Here is a 20,824-nt window from a genome sequence, read left to right on the forward strand (position 1 = left end):
AGTAGTACTATCAAATGTTTAGCGTGTTTGTTTTCGAGAACTTCGGAATAGCGTCCTTAAGTAGTTCTCACAATAATAGTCAAGAAACAACACTCTGATTTTTCCACTCAAGTTTCGCTACTCCAGTGTATAGTGGGCACACTTTACCTTACAATCTCAATGACAACAAGGAAGCCGGGGTCGATCAAACACATCTGCCACTTACTATCACACTAACCTATTCCTAATTGAGCTAGAGGTCTTTATTAGGTGTTACGGGGATTAGGAGATGGTTTAAGAAGGAAGGAAATGGATATTCAAAAGGACAAGTCTGAGATAATAGAGTCTTCATATTATGTAACTAGAGAAAACCTTGTTATTTACTTTTGCTTCTACACTTTGTTTCCATCCTTAGCCATATTTTTTTTTTTTTTTTTTTCTTTGGCTTTTGACTCCCTTTTATTCTATTTTTTTGGAGTTTTTATTTTATTTCTATTTTTCTTTTCTTTGGATGGAAACTTCTTTTCTTTATTTTGTGAAGCAACTAACAATTTTTGTTTACACAGGTTTTTCTCTTCTTCTTTCTTCACTCATTCTATTCTCAGACTTATTCTAAATTGGGTAGGTTGATTTATTCTCTTTTTTTTTTTTTTTTTTTTTTTTTTTTTTTTTGTAACAGGGTAAAGGAATTGTGGTTTATGGAAGGGCTAATGAAAGGCTCAGAGTGGCGACTAGCGGAAAATAATTCATAGGTTTGAATTTCTGGCTATATCGATCCAAAGAGCGGCCTAAATTCTCACTTAGGATATGGTTTAGTGATCAAGCAAGTGGACGTGTGATTTCTCTATCCGGATTTTACTTCTCCCTTGTGTCATTTCTCAAATGTTTCGCTCATATAAGGCTTTAGGCTATATTCTCACAGGATTTGTAGAATAAGTACTCTAGCCTAGATTTCAGAAACTTACTGCTAACAATCATAGATACTCATGTAATATATTTATAGATAGATGCAAAGATTATTACCTACGTATTAACCTAAGTTTCTAACAATTATTCTGATGCAAAAGCTATGTGAGACTTCTAGATTGTTAAAAGCATGGAGAAAGAAACAATACCAATATTTCTAAGTGTATAGCATAACTTATTTGTTTATATTTTTAAATTTTGAAATTTTAACTAGAAAACTAATGCATATTATATATTTATATCCTAGCAGATGTCTTAATTACACGCGTGTTTCTATGCCCCCCAACAAAAAGCATGCTTTGTCCTCAAAGCATTGTAAATAAAGAGGGTAGGAAAAAATACCATTGAAGCGTGTGAAATTCAGAAACATCCGCAAAACAAGGTTAGAACGCACTAATATAGGAAATAAAACCGACGCGAACTCTATAAGAGTTCCACCCATTATGGGGTTAACATAATTAAATTGCTTGGGACATAAGCGCACACTAACAGAACTAAAACTTACCTCCACTCCCATTGTTATTCGTCATCTTCGCCATCCTCTACTTCTATAAAGAAGTGAGGTTCCTTCAAGCGATCTGCCATGCTATGATAATTTGCCGTGCTTCACGCCATGTATCATCTATGGTTGCTAACCTATTAAGTGCCACTTGGTCTGATGGGGTGTAGGGTGCAACCTGGTGAGGTTGTATCCGCCACCCATGCCAAGTCATTACACGGAAAGATCGAATAATACTATTGGTGGGTCGCACCGTGTCTACCTTAATCCAATCCGTGAAACGTGTACAAAAAAATGAAAGAAACATAGCATAATACGTGAAATTAGAACGGGCATAAGAAGGTACTTATGCCTCATGGTATGGGCTCGTGCTAAACTAGACATCAAAGTCCCGGGAAGGTCATAGAACCGGCGCCCATTGGCTAAAGCAAGGAAAACGCCGCAAGTGGCGCCATTCACGTAAGAAAAACGCCATTCCCTAAAATGTTTAGCATAATCCAAAACATAACAGTTCCTATGTTCATGGACCCGGGCTACCAAAGGGCAACGCTATAGTCCCCTTGGTCCTCAATCGAAAATGCCTGCCCCATAAGCCTCGTGCAAAAGACTCATAAGTATAGACATGCATATTATCGACCCAATAGCACCATGGGTCTTGTATCTCGGCCGGGCATAGCAAGTCCAAGAACAAATGCTAGCAAGAACCCGGTAATTTCCATTGGTTCATCGTCAATGTTGATGGAGAACACTTGTTCTCCATCCGGTCTCTCAAAGAAAATGCAGTTATTATAGAAATAAGATGCAAGTCTTTGAAGAATAAAGTTCACCCGGTCTTACCATAAGAGGTTCCCAACCAACATATGTGATCACCTCACAAAACCAAGCACCGTAAAGTAGTGCTTTGGAACAAATCTTCGGCGGACTGTTCCGGTATTATTATGGGAGATGTCATCTCAAAACTACGCTCGAATAGTTGCAAAACGACCCGGCACAACGCTTAAAAAACTGGAATTTTTCTGGTCCGAGAAGTCGTAGCTGGCGCCAAAATAGAATAGCGGCGCTTTGTATTTTAGAATTCCAAGAAACTTAGCGCTGGTCGCGCTTTGACTTGGCTTGAAGCGCCTTCGAAAGCAAATTTTTCTGACGACCGAAGTGTAGGGCGCTGAAGCCTCAACTAGACGCAGCGCGCTCGAGTTGCGATTTTGTGAAAATGGAGACGAAACATGGGAATCGCGGTGTGAAGGGTGAGTGATGGGGTTTAGGTGTAGTGTGAGTTGTGAGGGTAGATTGTATCAAGTTTATATAGGTTTAAAGTTGCTAGAATGGATCGGAAAGTTGCCAAAACTAATTACGGCAGTTTCCGGAAATCCTAAAATTTCCAAACTCGAAAACGGAAACAACTCATATCCTGGATTCTGATTCAAACCCAGTATCTCTTATTTGGATTTTATGATTGAATGTACCTATTTAATCTAGATTTCATCCTACAATGATTCTCAATCATAGATAGGCCTAAACTCCATCTTTTCACCTTACTCCGCAGTAAATTCTAACACTAGGTTTTTATAAAAATACAGCTTGAAATGATAAAACCACCCCCAAACAAGTTGGGAAGGTGGGATCAATATGAAACAAGCACACATACTGAAAATAACCCCTTATATTATAATTTTCATTCGGAGGTCCTTTCACTTACAAAATTCAAATTACGAGAATAAAAATTACATTACAATAAAAAACAACAAAATAAATAAAACAACAACTTATAAAACAAAAATAACTACGACTATCATCTCCTCATCCTCTCTAAACACCTCGCCCAGTGGGTGGCTGAGGGACCTGATCTGTAGTGGTGGCTCCCTGGGCTCGGAAGGTCCAAGAGCAGTCGCCCTTCGCCGACGCGACGCCATGCCTCGTAGCTGTGTCCTCAGAGGAAGAGTCTGTATGAGGTGGGAAGCGTGCTAGCATATCCACTCTAAACTGGCGCTGGGCTTCCATCTCAGCCCTCGCCTGCTCCCATCTCTCATCCTCCCTCCGGGTGCGGATCTCGGTTGTGATGAATGGTCCCCGTCGAGTCCGAGATCTGCACAGACAGAGTGTTGAGTGAACGCATGCCCCTATGAAGCATAGCCATGCGCTCAGCATCAGACCAACACCTCTGGAAGGCATCCGTATCAAAGCAAGTCCCATCCTCCTCCGAATCATCCTGCTGTCCCCCAGCTCCACCATCCTCTTCTTCTTCCTCTCTATCCTCATCCCTCCTCCAAACTTGTTGGACACACTCCCTATAGATACGCGGGTTACGGTGCAGGGTAATGTAAATCCTCTCAGATGCAGGAGTTTCTTTCATCTTCAGCATGATCTTAGTAATAAGCACGGGGAGAGGTGCCAAAGACCTTCCTCAACCCCTAATAATGTTCAAGAAAACTCCGGATGCAGAAATCATACTTCGCTCCCGGAGTACCCATAGGACGGAGGGCAGGTCGGACCGATGTCACCGACCTTGTCCTTGCCTAGGACATTCCGACCAATCCACCGAATAAGGCCAGTTGGTTGGTCCCGAGGATGCTGGCGAACACAATGGGAGTTTGGATTGTAACTCCCATTGATGACAATGCGCCCATCAACGGCTCTACCCGTCAAACGGGGCTCTGTAAAGGTGGCCTCGGATGGATTCTAGGCGAATGCCTAGAATCTCAGCCAACAACCCAATGAGTCAACTCCCTCCTTCTTCTTCTTCACCAACACAAAAATCCTACTCCCTTCCAACTCCCTGGTGTTGTAGAACCGTCGGACCAAGTCTTCATGGTAGAAATCTTCGGTCGAGTACCAGAGACTATTCCAGTCTCTACTAGCCATTTTGTCACCGTAAAACGGCGCGAAATGGTCGGCAGTGAAAACTTGCTCCGGTATGATTCGGCGTTGTTGAGCCATTTGAAGTTTGAATACGGTTTGGGGTTTGTAGAGGTGTGGTAGTGGTGGTTTAACTTGACCGACCAAGGAAATGGTGGTGGTGGTGGTGGTGGTGGCAGCGACACCAATTTTTTTTTTTTTTCGTGGTTTTTCTTGGGTTAAATTGGTGGAGTTTGTTTTGATTGGTGTTTGAAGTCGATTGGGGTTGGGATTTGATTTTTGGCGTGGGTTGTTTTAGTTTTCTTTTATTTGATTTTTGTTTTAGGTTTAAGCTTTAAGCTTGGCGTTAATGGCGGTGGAAGATGAAGAACGCACGATGAACTGTTTGTGAGAAGGTAAGAGCGTGGCCAGCTCTCCATGGGCGCTGTGGCAGGGTTGGGCCCAAGCCCAAAATCGAAATTTTGATTTTTTCGATTTTTTTCGCCCAATTTCAAATCAAAATTCCCGCCGTTACGGGTCCGATTTTTTTGAATGAGATATGGAAATGATCAGGAGAGAATTTCCTATCCAATGATCCATAAAACACTCTATTCCGACTTCGGGTGACATACGAGATAGTGGAAAACGCCTCGGCGAGTGCGTGCATGACGTAAGTTATTGCTTAACGAATGAAATCTAAATTAATAGATTATGTCAATCCAAATCGTAATACAATAAAACGGCCTAAGCAACTCTAATGGCACATAAACATTTTAGTACGAAAACATTTAACACCCCACCCCAAACAAATTTTTTACAACGGCTTAGAAAATTTGTTTTTAGCAATGGGTCTTTTAGAGTCGATTCCCGACTTCCCTAGATTACTATGTTTATTTTTATTTTTTATTTTTATTTTATTTTTAGAAGGAAAAACAATAAGCAATAAAGACATAATTCACACCATAGAGAAACATGACTCAAAAATCCGAAAAAACATGCAAGAGTGGAAAACGTGAACTATGTGAACCGTGGACTTAGGATCCGGTACTTACAGCCACACACTCCATAGGGAGGGCCCGTTACCTTAATGGTGCACTCACCAATATATTGGAATGAAAGGAAATGCACCAACACAGAAATTTGAGTCGCTTTATAGTCGATACTCAAGACTTTATCTAAAACATATCTATGAACATGCAAATGATCATATATCAACAACCTAAATAGTTGTGGATCATTCCATAAATAAATATCACAGAAAACATATCCAAACACAATGAAACACCAAGATTCCCTATGACTCAACCTAGTGAAATGAAAGCCAAGTCGGATAACCCTATTGTATAACCTATCATGCCTTCTTTTTACTTTTTGAATCGTGGGTGTTTTAGTAAATAAGTGTGGAAAAGTGAATGGTTGTGGAGAATATGGTGGATATGGAAAGTTGTAGAAAGACAGCCCCGCATAATAATCGAGGATGTGGTTTTAGCAACTCATTCATTCATTGTGTGTGTAGGGACCTCCCCAATTCTGAAAATGAAGGTGTCAAGTAGTTTGTCCTTCCTGAAGTATCCGCTTGCTAGGAGGATTTAAAAAATTATGAAGCACGGGGAGAAACAAAAGGATCGAGTGCAAACTCGAGATTCCTTTGAAAGGGTGGAAGGAGGGGAATCGAGGTGGATGTTGTGCAAGTTAGTTCTTGATAGGGTGAATTGTCACCTACTTGAAGAAACTCATCAAATTCCTCATCAAGATTGGTCATATCCACATTACTATGGTAGTCCTCTACATCTTTGAGAAAGTCATCTATCCCGGCCCTCATCACTAATATGTGTATTGACTAGTGTAGGAATGCAAATGTTGGAGTCCGACTTTCCAAAGGAAAGAATTTTGGGCATATGACTATCGGGAACGTGTTTGTTGAAATAATCTCGAGCAAAGCTCTCGATCATGCTAACCTCTCCATCCATAGAGGCGAATCGGGTAATCGTGTGTCCTTGTTTTAAAAACATTGACTTCAACACAAGATGGCCAAAAGACATGGACATTGAACCATCACGGCAATTAATGAGCCGCGATTGGCAGTTGCCGGAAAGGGCGCCCCTAAAATAATCGGACAGAGTCGTTAGCGACTTCTATATCGAGGACTACAAAATCAGCCTGATAGTAGAAATCCTGCACTTTTACCAACACGTTTTTCGACTACACCCTTAGGATACTTAATAGACCGATCGCTAATTGCAACGCCATTTTAGTGGGTTGCATCTTGTCTAGACCTATTTGTCTATACAAATAAAATGGGAGTAAGTTAACACTAGCCCCCGTGTCTAATAAAGCGGTCGTCGATATAGGAATCTCCTAAGGTGCATTGTGCAAGAGGATCTAATTGGGGTCCTTGTACTTAACAATTCCATTATGTTCAGATAAGGTTGGGAATTGTTCGCTAAAAAAGCGCCTTTTGGTATATTTGTCTTACTTTAGTAGTACACAATTCTTTAAGAAACTTAGCATGGTGTGGTAGCTTTTTATAGCTTCGAGGAAAGGAAGGTTTATAGTTAGATTCTTGAAAACGCCCCTAATCTCCTCGTAATTTGTATCTCTAGTTAACATGGCTAATTTTTGTGGAAACGGTGGTTTTCGCTCTATATTTAGCAATGGTATCACCGGATGTTTAACCGTGGCTTTACGTTTCTTAGGTTGTGTTGTAACTAGTACCTCTACGGTGGTAGGCTCTTCAGTTTCTATTTCGGTATCTAGTAAAATAGTAGGTGTAGGGTTATCTTGGTGGGGTAACTATAGGCATAGTTACCTTGTTATCAACCACTCTGCCCGACGGAGAGTGGTGATGGCATTTATCTCACCTACATTTTCATATTCATTACTAATATTATCGGTGACCTCAAAGGCTCGTGTTTGTTGTTTTAGGATTAGGTATTGCGTTACTGAAAAACACACCTTTGGGTTGGGCTTTATCTTGAGCCAACCGTTGGGTTAAATTATTAATGGATTGTAGAAGCCGTTGGTTAGATTGAGCCATGGTTTGGAAAAGTTTTGGCTCACTTGTATGAAGGTGTCAAGACGATCCGGTTGGGTGGGTGTAGTGTTCACGGGTGGTGTTACTAGAACTATTTCCGAATTGAATTATTTATTGGTGGATTTTGATAGTTATTATTTACCGAACGATACCTCTATTAGCATTATAATTATTATAATTACCTTGACCTTGTGCTTGACCTTGTCGAGGTTGCACTTGGTTGTTATAATTATTAAAATTACCCCGACCACATCCCTTGTCGTAGTGGAGCTTGGTTAAAGCTCTGCGTTGGCCTAACATATTGATGATTGTACCCTTGAGGTGTGACGTTTTGGTTATTCCGCCAACCGGTTGGGATTTTGTCTCCAAGGGCGTTAGGTTCACTATTAATGGAACAAGCCCGTTCATAGGCTATAGGGCCGATGGGAATCGGGATGCTCGGGGCTCCAACAGAAACTACATGGGTTTGAATTTACATTCATGACGGGGATAGGCTTTTGTTGTACGTAAAATGGCCTCTACCTTTTAGTGAGTGATTCGATTAGAGTTTTAAGCTCGAATCGTGTTTAATTTCAAACATCTTGGCGGCCTTAACTGTTGAAGAAGAACTAGGCGAAATGGGGGATATCATCACTACCCCCAATTATTATTTCTCTTAGTTTGGTCTTCTAAAATTTATAAGCCTCGAGGCTCCTTTACTTAAGAAACTACCCCCATTCATAATGTCAAGGACTTCTTTATGGTGATGTTGAAGTCCTTTGAAAAGGCACGCGAACTAACGTGTCTTTTGCTAAGTTATGGTGTGGACACTCTATTAGCGGATCGGTGAACGATTCCAAGCCTCTGAAAATGATTCATGAGGATTTTGTCGAAAAGAAATGAATCTTGGAAAGCATCTCATCCGTCTTTAGGGGTGGGTAAAAATGTTCCATAAACAAATGAACAAGTTTAGCCCACGAGTCCCATAATTAGGCTTTGGGCAGTTAACCAAGACGCCTTTTATTGGCTAAGGTGAAAGGGAATACCCTTAATTTAATTTGTTCAACCAACCAACCGTAGGATGGTGGAATGTTGTTAGGACTTGTTCAATCCTACGATGTGTCTTTGGTAAGGTTTTCATGGTTTAAACCATGAAAAATGGGTAACAAATTAAAAATATTTGGAGGGATTCTCAAATCCCCGGTGGGTCCGCTAGAACGATGCAAGATTTGGGGCTATCGCCAAGGCTTTGTAGAAGTCCGAGAGAGAGTCTCTTTCTTCCCCATTATATCAGGTGGTGTGTGTGGAATAGTAGCTAGAGGTGTAGTTTGTGGTATACTAGATAGACTTGTTTGTTGATGTTGGTGTGTATTTACGTTAGGTGTTTTTGTTCGGCCAGACCTTAATCTCATGCAAGACTAAGTCGAGCTTAACTAAACATGCAACACTCCAAACAATTCTGATGTACTAGTATAAACCTCTAACAGGAGATGCGAGGTGTGGAAGAAAGGAATACCTGATTGCGTCCTTGCTTCGCTTATGAATAGCGTCTTGTGTACGCGTGTTCAGTGTATATAAGAGAATAGAACACTGAAAAACTTGACAACTCGAAGTTCGAATCAAACTGTGGAAATCCGGAAATTTCAGCTAAGGCGCTAAAGCGCCTCTATCTTGTATGGGCGCGCTTCGGTCAAAGTCGAGATTCCAAGAACTTAGCTGGTCGCTCTCTTTCTTTGTAGCGCCCGGCGGCGTATTGATTGATCAAATTCCAAGAACTTAGCGGGTGGTCGCGCTTTTTGCTTTGCTGGCGCGGTGTATTTCCTCGCGAATTTTTCCAAAACTGAAACGGCAACCACAGTATGAATCAAACAAGGGTGGGTGGGTGAAATGGGACTTAAAAATGACTAATTCTATTATGAAAACAATGCTAAAGTGCAACTAAGATGGCAGCGGCGCCATTTGATAACTATAAAATGAATAGTCTACCTACGAAATGAACTATGAATTCACAACGTAAGTAAACTAGAACTATTCTTTTACGTGTTTGATTATCAAAGCTTCTACTCTCAATGCGAATTGCACTAAATGGAGTACGAAGTTCGTTCCACTCCTAGTTCCCTAGCATGGATGTTTTCTAATCTAACTAGTCGTTTTTAAGTCTATGAGAGTTTTACGAAGGGAATTATACTACGATGCAACTACCCACAAGATGCAACTAGTCGGTTATCGAATACTAAGGGAATGCTACGTTGATTCTATGATAAGGAGTTAGAGGGGATTGATTCCACCTTAACTCAACTTAATCCACTAACGACGAAATCGTCAGTAATCCGAATTGAATCGCCTTCGAGAACAATTGGTTATTCCTAATCCCTAATTATACATGGCATTTCTACCAATTCATAACTAGCATGTGAACAATTAAACCCATTCTCATGGTGAACTAATCGCCTCTAGAGTGGAATAGAAAATAACGAATTTAATTTACGATAATCGGAATCAAGCTTTCATCAAGGCTTCACAACCCCCTCTAATGGAGGTTTAGCCTTGAATCATTCCGCAATCATTTCCATTCATATTAAAACTAAACATAATATAAAGCATTGAAATTTACTTAATTTAACAATAATGAAATCTAATTTAATGACTAAATTGAAATAAGGACAGGAATTGAAATTAGATCTAGAATTGGAATGACAAAAATTGAAATGGATAAAGAATACTACTTTATTGATCTAATCAAATGAAGAACAAGATTCAAGGTTTAATCTAATAAAATGAATTAGATATTGAAACTACACTTAATCAAAAACAATTAAATAAAACTAGATCTAGAAGCTATTTTAATGGCTACTTTCTATTCTAAGCTATCTACTATTATCTAACTACTATTGACTGCCATTAACACTGAGTCAAGCTTTTGTTTTTATACATCCAGATCCAAAAATCGTGCATGGGCTTGGAGCCATGTTTTGGGCCAGAGAATCAGGCCCAAAACCCAATTCTTTCAGTCCAAAAAGGCCTCTTCAGCTGCAGTTGTTTTCCATAGACTTTTCGTCCACTTCTGCTCCTCTGATTGGGTCAAGGCTTAGACCATTGCAAAGCTCTTTCCGAGCCGGTCATTTTGACATAAGGTAGGCCTCAATCCGAGGTCTGAGTCCAAAGATATGGCATTCGGAAGTTCTGCTGACTTTTGCTCCTTTATCTCGCTAAAGTGGCACATTTCTGCACATAATGGACTTTGAAGCCTGAAATGCATAAAAACGCGTAATCAGTATTAACTCTTACTTATTATTCACATAATTGGTCTAACAGTATGATTATTAAGGGGTTAAAACTACAGTTTTGGGCTCTTATCAGTGACCAACATTGTTGCTCTTCTTGACTGTGACGTAGCTCGCAACAGGGATGGCTTTCATTCCAAGTTTCAACATTGCCTTGCGACTCTTTTTCTCACTTCTGCTCTGCTTTGATCTACCACTGCCATCTCTATGTCCTGCATACAGTGCATTGTAAAGTTTCAAAGAAAGTTTTATCACCTCATCACAAACCATAAAATATTATAATCATTTGTTTTAAGAAAATACCTTTGAGTTTAATAATCTTCAGATTGAATTGAAAACTTCTTTATATACAATGTTTTGTGTATGTCCTTCGGGCTCGTCCCCATTCCTTCTGATTAAAAACTTCAGTCCCTCTAGTGAGCTTGTTCTTGAAACTGCAACATATAACTGGCCATGAGTGAAAACTGGCGTTGGCAAATATATTCCAACTTTTTCGAATGTTTGTCCCTGGCTTTTGTTTATGGTCATAGCGAAACAAACTTTAACAGGGAATTGCTTCCTTCTGAATTCAAATGGCCATTTCGTATCGCTTGGGGACAAAACTATTCTTGGAATAAAAATGGACCTCCTACTTCCCTCGTAATAATATCCGCATATATCACTTTGGAAGCCAATTTTGTGACGATCATCCTAGTCCCATTGCACAGTCCTCGACTCTGATTAAGGTTTCTCATTAACATTATCGGAACACCAACTTTTAAATCCAGTTTGTGGTTCGGTATGCTGGAAAATTCTAGAGTGTTTAAGAATTCTGTCGGGTATAAAACATCTTGTTCAGCACTTTTACCTTGAATTGGACTTAATGAGTCTGCACTTAAGTATCTCTTTAGGTCTGTTGGGAGTTTTGAAATTATTGTGGAGTTAATTTCATCAATTGTTTCGTTCCTCGGGGCTAAAATGCTTCTTTCTTTAAGATATTGAATATCTGTATATTTGTTGACCAAATCCGGATATATGCATGGCACAATATCTTCTACTGGATTATCACTATCCGAATATAAGCGGTGTCTTCGAATTTTGATCCAAGTTGATTCCACCTCGTCACTCAGTTTAGAAGTAGGAAGATTTCCGTCTCCAAGGTCTAAAACCCATTTGCTAAACTCTTCAATAGACTTTGTTGTAGTTGATTCTATATTTCCATTCTTCAGTCGCATGTTCTCAGTTAAGTGAAAAACTTTGCAGTTTTTCCATAATTTTGACTTGTTGATAGAAGCATCAACAACATTAGTTCTTGTGCCTCTTGGAATGACTGGTAATATCTGTATGAAATCTCCTCCCATTAGGAATGTTTTACCACCAAATTCTTTGCCTTGTGATTTAAAAAGATCCTCCAGTGTACGGTTTACTGCCTCAAATCCATGTCTGTGAGTCATTAGTGCTTCATCCCACACTATTAAATCAGCCCGTCTGATAAGGTTGTGTAATAATGTCCCTTGAGAGATGTCACAATTGGTGTTTTCTTCAGTCGGAATAACAATTTTAAACCTAGAGTGAGCAGTCCTTCCACCTGGAAGTAGGAGCGCAGCTATCCTGCATTTTACGAATCGCAAGAACAATCTTTCCTTCAGACCGAAGTTTAGATATAATTGTTTTGTAAAGATATGTTTTGCCAGTTCCTCCGCATCCGTACACAAAAAAAACACCTCCTGATTGAGAATGAACTGCATCATTAACAGAGTTGAATACCTCACGTTGATTAGCGTTCATTCCATTGTTAAGAATCTCATATTCTTTTCGCAACTCATTGCAGTCGTAGTCTAATTCTTCAGCAATCAATCTGTTATCTGTGGAGATCCTTGAAGACATATTAAATTTCGGGAAATCAGGAATATTTGTGAGAGATAATCCTTTTTCAGCCATAATTTGCTCAATCTCACAGAGAGTCTCATTTCTAATCTGTTCTTCAGTGAGTTGGAGATTCTCATTATTGTTCTTCTTTCTATATCGAAACAAAATATCTTCTCCGAGGTGCTTTTGATGTTTCCCCAAAGTTTTTCAGGATATGTCACCCCACAAAACAAAATCAATGTGACGAACAATTGTCTCAAAGATTTTGGAACTTGCCAATGACTTGCTTCCTCTATAGCGTCATCCCATTCGCTGTCGTCCTCAAGTAATCCATGTGCCTTGATATAAAAATGAAAAATTAGCAACTATGCATATATTAATGATAAATAAGCTGAGGTTTTATGATTAATACGTACTATTTTTTTTTTCAATATCTTTTTCAGATGAAATGTTTTTACATCTAAATGAATTCTCGATAATGAGGATACATATATATTAGTTCACAACCAACCGTGTACTTATATAATGAGGATATATTCAGCAGAGTCCTTGATTTTCAGCATATATTAGAATGTTAGATTCAGCAGTAGTACATTAATCAAATCTCCCATGTAACGTGTAAAACAAAAAAAAGTAAGAAGTGTTGTATATATATATATATATATATATATATATATATATATAATATTGTCTTGTTATTATTATTTTTCTTCTAATGTATTCAAATATTCATTGCATTTAATGGCCTTTTAATTGGAATAACTATTTTTTTTGGGATTGGTTTCACGAATCGGTGGAAGACATCCCATTAGACCGGGCATTAGGAGCTTTTATCATGCAAAATATGTCGACTTGGACAGAGAACATTCTCGATTTCTATTTCACGTTCACTGGTGACTCAACCGGGGTTCTCTCTTTTTATTAGCTCACAAATCTTGTTGACACAATTTTGGATACGAATTGGGAGATCAATTGGGATGGGGGCAGTTTGGTATTATCTCTGATAAGTTGACTGGAGAGGTTATGGCATGTAAGTCTATAGCCAAGGAGAGATTGGTCACTGTAGAAGATCTTCGTAGTAGCAAGCTTGAGATAGAAATAACTGATGGAGCTTTGTGCTGGCACATTAGAGAAAAGGTACACAGTTCATTCGGAAGTGAGATAGTTAAGAACTGCAGAGGTGAAGCATCATCTGAACACTGAAGTCACGCTTCTATTATACAAACACTACTATGGTCACAGAAGCAAATGTCTACAATAAACTGCCGAAACATTAGAGCAAGTGCTTCTTGTAAAGAAATAAAAATACTCGTCACCCCGGTTTTCTGTTATGACTTTACTTATATTTGAAACACGTAACAATATCTGTCTGTTTGCCCATCTATCAGTTACTAAACAGAATTCACTTGTTTCTTTTGTCTATTTTACAATTTAGCAAAATAAGTTTAGGAGTCACACGCTCCTAGGGACAACAGGGTGAAAAGCAACACATTAGAGAACCAGACATATGATTATGCAAGACACTTTGTAAGTGCTTGTAATCGTATTCTTGGGCTTGAAGGCACACCTGAAGGAGTAGACGATTGTGGGAAACCGACTTCGGGTGGCAGCAGAAGTTCAAGATACATCTTTCCTCGATTGTTTATGATTCTTATGATCAAATTTCTTTTTAATAGCCGTTCTACTTATAAAGGAACTAACATGTTTCAAGAATTTCAAATGGTATATGGAATATCTACTTATTTATTCCCAGCTCTTATTTTCCTTGGTTGTTTTGCTTTTGTTCTTCGGTTTCTGTTGGGATAGATCCCGACGATTCTCATTAAACGTATTGCACTTCCGTGAGGTCCAAAAGCGCGATCGATTGTCCGATAAGTGAACTTTCCGGCGAAAGGTGGGATTTCACTCTCAATGTATGGTAGTATAAATAGAAAATATATGTCTGCTAATAATAATTTATTACTCACTCAAGTTTCTGTTTTGCACATTTGATAAGATTATCAAACTTGTAAGAAACATCATCAAATTTTCTGTCAGTTTGCTCATTGTATAAGTATCTCGACATCTATAGATTCATCTTCCAAATCAATATCCTTAATACCAAGTGTATCTATAGATTCAATACATATGAATCAATTTGAACTTCTAAAAGTTAGGCAAGAAAACAATATAAAAAAAAAAGTTAATACGGAATATGTAATAAAATATACCTGACATGCTGCTCTGAAAGTTGGATAAACTTTTCCATTAACAGTTTTAATATCTTCATAAGACAAAGGACCTTTGACAATATTCAGCAACAGCCGCAGATAAAATCTCTCTCCTGAAGTAGGATGTGCGTAGTAGACACGTCCAATTTTCTTCCCATTTTTTCTTGGCTTCCACTTTCTTTCCTTCTTATCCCATACGAATTTAGTAGGAAAATCGACATACGTAAGACCCCTAGCTAATTCTGGATACTCAATATTTGCTTTAAACCACTCTGTGAACTTGGTTTTTGATGAAGATTTCCTGTTTACTATATCTCTTGCATCATCTCTCTCACTATAATAAACCAAATGCTCACCTTCAAGATGGAATGGTAACCTTTCAACGCCTGGTCTTCTGTACTGAATATCAAATTTCAATAGTCTCCAAACCGCTTCTGAAGCAGATAAGAATCGGCAGTCTAAGAAATTTGCAACTTCATCAACGTCCTTTACTATTTGATGAGTACTATCTTTGTCTGTAGCCATGTTTTCAATAATAATTGCAGTAGCCCTGTCCCTTCCCTTGTTAATGTATTTGAAAAGGTATTTGATTGATCTTCCTTTGTTGCAGTGTTCCACATTAATATGAGCTTGGTACTTAACTATCAAATCAACATTGTGTGGAACAACCCATCTGTTATCAACTTCTATATTCTTCTTCATTCCCTTTCTATTGTTATTTCGCCTCCTGTAAACTGTGAAGTCATTGTCGTCAATAGTTGTTTCTTCACTAAACGGTCTTGGATAGAACTTAGTACACTTTTTCTCATTCATGCAAGGGGAATCTAAGTTTTCTATTCCACATGGCCCATGTATCATGAATTCTAATACTGAATCATAGGCAATTTTGTCACCAATTGGGTCAGGTAACTCTGCTGATATGAGCTTCTTGATTAGTGAAGGAGTAGTAGGCTTCGAAGCGTTGTCTAGAAAAAGTAAAATGTGAGCATGCGGTAAGCCTCTCTTTTGGAATTCAATAGTGTATAATGCTGCAAAACATTAACAAAACCCGTATTTATTAATATTTTCATAAAATATTATGAATTTTTAAATTAATTAAAACAGTATAGTATATAGGTTACCTGCCCAAGCCTTCCCAAATTTCTTGCGCTTTTGTAAATCAGTCATCAGTTCGTGCAATTTCATCTCAAAAACTCTTGCAACAATATTGGGAAAGTCTTCTGGTTTATAACCAGGAGCTATCATGTCAATACATCTCTGGATTTCTGGCCATTTAGGGTTGCATGTAAAAGTAATGAAGAGATCTGGGGAACCTGTGTGCATGCATATTGCAATGGCATCTTGATAGTTATGTACCATGTACCGCAGACCACCTGTGAAAGATGAAGGAAGAACTAACCGTTTGCCTACAGTACCAGGCCTCGTGTCACCAACAACAACTGCATCTACTAATCCTTGATACAATTCTGCCCAAATCGTTTGTTGATTATTTTGAACCCAATCCATTCTATTTTGTTCAACAGCTGTATAAGCATCTACACAAAGTTACTGTCTCAATTTTTCCCACGAACTATAGTCTAGCCTTCATTGCGTCTGAGTTGTAATCTAAAAGCATAGAATTCTCTCATGCTAATATTTTTTCTTTTTCCAACTACTGCATTGTTTCTATATGGAATGTCAAGTCTGTATCCATCTCACTACTAAAAAAATGACATATTATGACGCTTGTTTTTTATCTATCTTGACGGCTTTGTTAAAAACCGTCAAGAAAGGTGATTTAGTAATATTTTTATGACGGCTATTACAATATTATGTCGTGTATGACACAAGCGTCACATAATTATAATAAATTTATGACAGCTATTACAATATTATGTCGTGTATGAGACAAGCGTCAAGAAAATATATTAAATTTATGACGGCTGTTGCAACATTATGTCGTGTATGACACAAGCATCAAAAAAATATAATAATTTTATGACGGCTGTTGCAACATTATGTCCTGTATGAGACAAGCGTCAAGAAAATATATTAAATTTATGACGGCTGTTGCAACATTATGTCGTGTATGACACAAGCGTCAAAAAAATATAATAATTTTGTGACGGCTGTTGTAACATTATGTCTTGTATGTCACAAGCGTAAAAAAATATAATAATTTTATGATGGCTGTTGCAACATTATGTCATGTATGACACAAACGTCAAAAAAATTTAATAATTTTATGATGGCTGTTGGAACATTATGTCGTGTATGACACAAGTGTCAAAAAAATATGATGGTGTTTCCTAAAACAGTCAAATTAGTAATAGAATAAACCGTCACCATTCTCACAATTTTTTGGGGACTCGATGGGTTGGGCTGGGTTGGACCATTTATTAAACCATCAACAAGTTAACCGTCAATAGACTCCCGCTTATGGAAACAGCTTTATCGAAAAAAAAAATTATGGAAACAGCAATAATGACAAATCCAAGTTCCCTTCGCGATGAAAATTCTCCCGCTCACCCCAATTATTTTTCCCTCTCGCCGGATATTAAGGGATTGATGTTAGGGTTTGCCTATTTATATTTCTTCCCCTTCCATTGCAAACCCTACCAGTTACGCCTTTTTCTTTTTCTTTGTCTCATTGGTTTCTCGCACACTCACTTCCTCGCTGCACTTAAACTTGCTTGAGGAGCTTAAACTTGCTTGAGAAGGGATCAGTCTGATTACTGCTACAACAGAAGGTTTCTAAAATCTAAAAGTAAGTTTCTTTTTTCTTGTTTCAAATTTGCACGCATGTTATTGTTGTGTTTAAATTGGTTAAGTTCTTGTTTACATGCTTACTTCCATCATCTTAGTAAGTTGATACTTTCATACTGTGATATAGCTCTTTCAATGTGTATTAATCTATGTTCGTATTTATTTCGTATTTTGCCTTCTAGAAACTGAAAACACTAACGGAGAACACTAACTTCAAGAGAAACACAGTTGCACCCAACGTATTTGTATTTGACTCCACAATTAAACTTGCCGAATGAACTTCATTGAAAAAAAAAATGTAGTGATTCATTTTATTTAGCAAACAGATAGGATATGCATGAATTTGTTAACTTGATCCCAACTCTTCATGGTGCAATTTTTTCCATGTACATTGGTCTTGTGAGTTTATTAATCTGGCTCGTCAAAATGCAAAACTATGATCTCTAAAAAAGCAATGTAATAGACTATAGACTAATAGATGATACCACAGAAAAACCAATCCATTAAGATGTAAAAAGGGATCCCATGTGAGTGACAGCTTTAGCTTTTCAGTGGAACTATAAATCATAGAAGGTTGTAAAGAAGGTGGGGCTGGATCATGGAAAGATAGAGTCTCTTTAAAATGTATGTAATGTCGGGTTCAGTTATTATTGCCACTAAAGTGCCTTTTTCTTACTTTAATGCGCATTATGTCTAGTGTAATTGGGATTTCTGAAAAGGAACTGCTTTCTCTTGTCAATCACCACGTTCGTTCATTTTGCTTGGAATTCCTAAATATGGTGTACTCTCTCTTTCTCTACATATCCTTTTCTCCACATGAGTAACAGTTAATGACGTGATAAGGTATTGATATTATTAAGCTTTAGTTTAGGTAGTGAGGAACTTTTTCACCTTGATAGAGAAATCCTTCTTGTTGTTAGCTTTTGTGTGACTCTAACTTTATCATAAAAAATTGAATTAATTGAAATCTATGTCCTCTATACCATTCTCCCTTGACTCTAAAAGTAAGGTTTCTGAATTTTGACTAATTGATAACTTGTATTGTATACTAGACCACACACGTGGAAAGATTAATTGTTGAGCTGCTATTGTATATCTTACTTGAGGTTGATTTTATTAACCTTTTAGTTCTTAGTGTTGGTTTCATATTTAAGCTAATATGGTCAATTAAAACTGTAGGTGAAACTATCCTAAAACATTTAATTTAAAGGTCATAATTCATCTAAGTTATTTCCTTTATATACTTTTGCATTTTTATTTATTTATATGTTTAGCAAAATTGAGTGCTTTGTTTGGATGTCTTGAGAATTTCTTGTCACATACTTATTAGATACTAAATGGACAAATCGTGGATGTCCAAGGATAGGTTGTCAGATGAATATATTCAAGGGGTTGCAAATTTTCTTTTATTTGCAAACCCCACAGAGAATGAGGAGACTTGTATGAGATGTCCATGTGAGCACTGTGTCAATCTGTGCGAGTTAAGTCAAAAGGTGGTTAGAAATCACCTTTTCCATCACGGTATTGATAAGCAATACACGAGATGGGTATTTCATGGGGAGCAAATTCTTAGTGCAACTCCTTGTTTTGATAGACAGGATGCCTTCGTTCACGGGATGGAAACTCCAGACAATGTAGCGAGCACAAAAAAATTGCTACAAGCTGGACTTGAACAATATCCAGGGGATCCTGGAGAGTTTGGAAAACTACTTAAAGATGCTGAGGAACCATTATATGAAGGGTGTTCCAAGTATACCAAGTTATCAATGGTGGTGAAATTGTACAATCTAAAAGCGAAGGGTGGGTGGTCTGACAAGTCTTTTTCTGAGTTGTTGAGATTGTTTGGAGACGGGCTTCCTGAAGGTAATTTACTACCCTTTTCAATGGGGAAGGTGAAGAAGATGTTGTCCGTTTATGGAATGAAGTATGAAAAGATACATGCATGTCCTAACGATTGCATACTATATAGAGGTGATGCTAATAAGGATCGCACTACATGTCCTACTTGTGGAGTGTCAAGGTTTAAGGAGAATAAGAATATGACTGAGACAAGCAAAGGTGTGCCCGCAAAAGTTATGTGGTATTTTCCACCCATCCCGAGGTTCAGAAAGATGTTCCAGTCTGTAAAAACTGCTGAGGATTTGACATGGCATGCCAATGAAAGAGAAGTTGATGACAAACTTCGTCACCCAGCAGATTCCCCAGCATGGAAGTCTGTATATGCTATGTGGCCAGAGTTTGCAGCAGATTCAAGGAATCTTTGTCTAGCCCTTTCTACAGATGGATTCAACCCACATGGTTCTTTGAGCAGTAAGTACAGTTGTTAGCCTGTTATGTTGATCACTTACAACCTTCCACCTTGGTTGTGCGTGAAAAGAAAGTTTATGATGTTAACTATGTTAATATCAGGTCTACGACAACCAGGAAACGATATAGATGTATACTTGCAGCCTTTGATTGATGACTTAAAAGTTCTATGGAATACTGGGGTTAATGTTTATGATGCTTATCGACAAGAAACCTTCACATTGAGATCTGTGTTATTATGGACAATAAATGATTTCCCCGCGTTTGTTAATCTATCTAGTTGTTGTGTTAAAGGGTATTATGCTTGTCCTGTATGTGGTGAAAAAACACGTTCGTTTAGATTAAAGCATTCTTGTAAAAATGTATACATGGCCACCAGAAGATTCCTCCCAAAGAACCACCCATTTAGAAAACAAAGGAAGGCGTTTTATGGCAAGCAAGAGTTTGAGTTACAGCCAGAAGTGTTGGATGGTGATAAAGTAAAAGCAAAGGTTAGCATGATCAAAGTCTCTTGGGGGAAAAAAGTGAAGAACACAGGTTTAAGCAAATCAGTAACGCCAAAAGGGGGAAAAAAGGTCACAGGAGGACAATCAGTAAAGCGAGTGGGTAAAAAAAAGCGACGAGGTGTAGGAGGGCAAGCAAAGAGGTCAACCACACCAAGGTCAAAACAGGTTGATGATGGAGTCGACGAAGTTGTTAAGAAATGTTGGAAGAAGAAGTCAGTGTTTTTTGAATTGGACTACTGGGAGTTTTTGCTTGTCAGACACATTTTGGATGTCATGCACATTGAGAAGAATGTGTGTGACAACATTATTGGTACATTGCTTAACATTCCCTCGAAAACAAAGGACACTGTTAATGGTCGTCTTGACCTTCAGGACATGGGAAAGGATGAACTAGCACCAAAGATTGGTAAAACTAGGACATTCTTACCCCCAGCTTGTTACACATTGTCTAGAGCTGAAAAACATAGGGTTTGCCAAAAATTGCATGAGATGAAAGTCCCAGAAGGATACTCTTCTAATTTCAAGACACGTGTTTCAATGGAAGACTTGAAGTTACAAGGGCTGAAGTCACACGATTGCCATGTTTTGATGTAGCAATTGCTTCCAGTGGCAATACGGTCTGTCTTGCCGAAACA

General features: G+C 38.2%; 2 protein-coding genes across 2 annotated transcripts; one reads left to right on the forward strand and one right to left on the reverse strand.

The window, feature by feature from the left end:
* Nucleotides 1-14,384: 14,384 nt before the first annotated feature.
* LOC147477332 (uncharacterized) lies at nt 14,385-16,137 on the reverse strand. The gene is made up of 3 exons (XM_086585977.1): nt 15,753-16,137; nt 14,632-15,659; nt 14,385-14,486 (listed from the first exon to the last, which is right to left on the reverse strand). The coding sequence occupies exons 1-3, from the start codon at nt 16,135-16,137 to the stop codon at nt 14,385-14,387; spliced, it is 1,515 nt and encodes a 504-aa protein (XP_086442103.1).
* Nucleotides 16,138-18,713: 2,576 nt separating this feature from the next.
* LOC147477333 (uncharacterized) lies at nt 18,714-20,783 on the forward strand. The gene is made up of 2 exons (XM_086585978.1): nt 18,714-19,686; nt 19,786-20,783. Exons 1-2 carry the CDS (start codon nt 18,714-18,716, stop codon nt 20,781-20,783), a joined length of 1,971 nt encoding a protein of 656 aa, XP_086442104.1.
* The last annotated feature ends 41 nt before the right edge of the window (nt 20,784-20,824 follow it).

The sequence above is a fragment of the Coptis chinensis genome, chromosome 9 (assembly GCF_015680905.1).
Source record: "Coptis chinensis isolate HL-2020 chromosome 9, ASM1568090v1, whole genome shotgun sequence".
NCBI lineage: Eukaryota > Viridiplantae > Streptophyta > Magnoliopsida > Ranunculales > Ranunculaceae > Coptis > Coptis chinensis.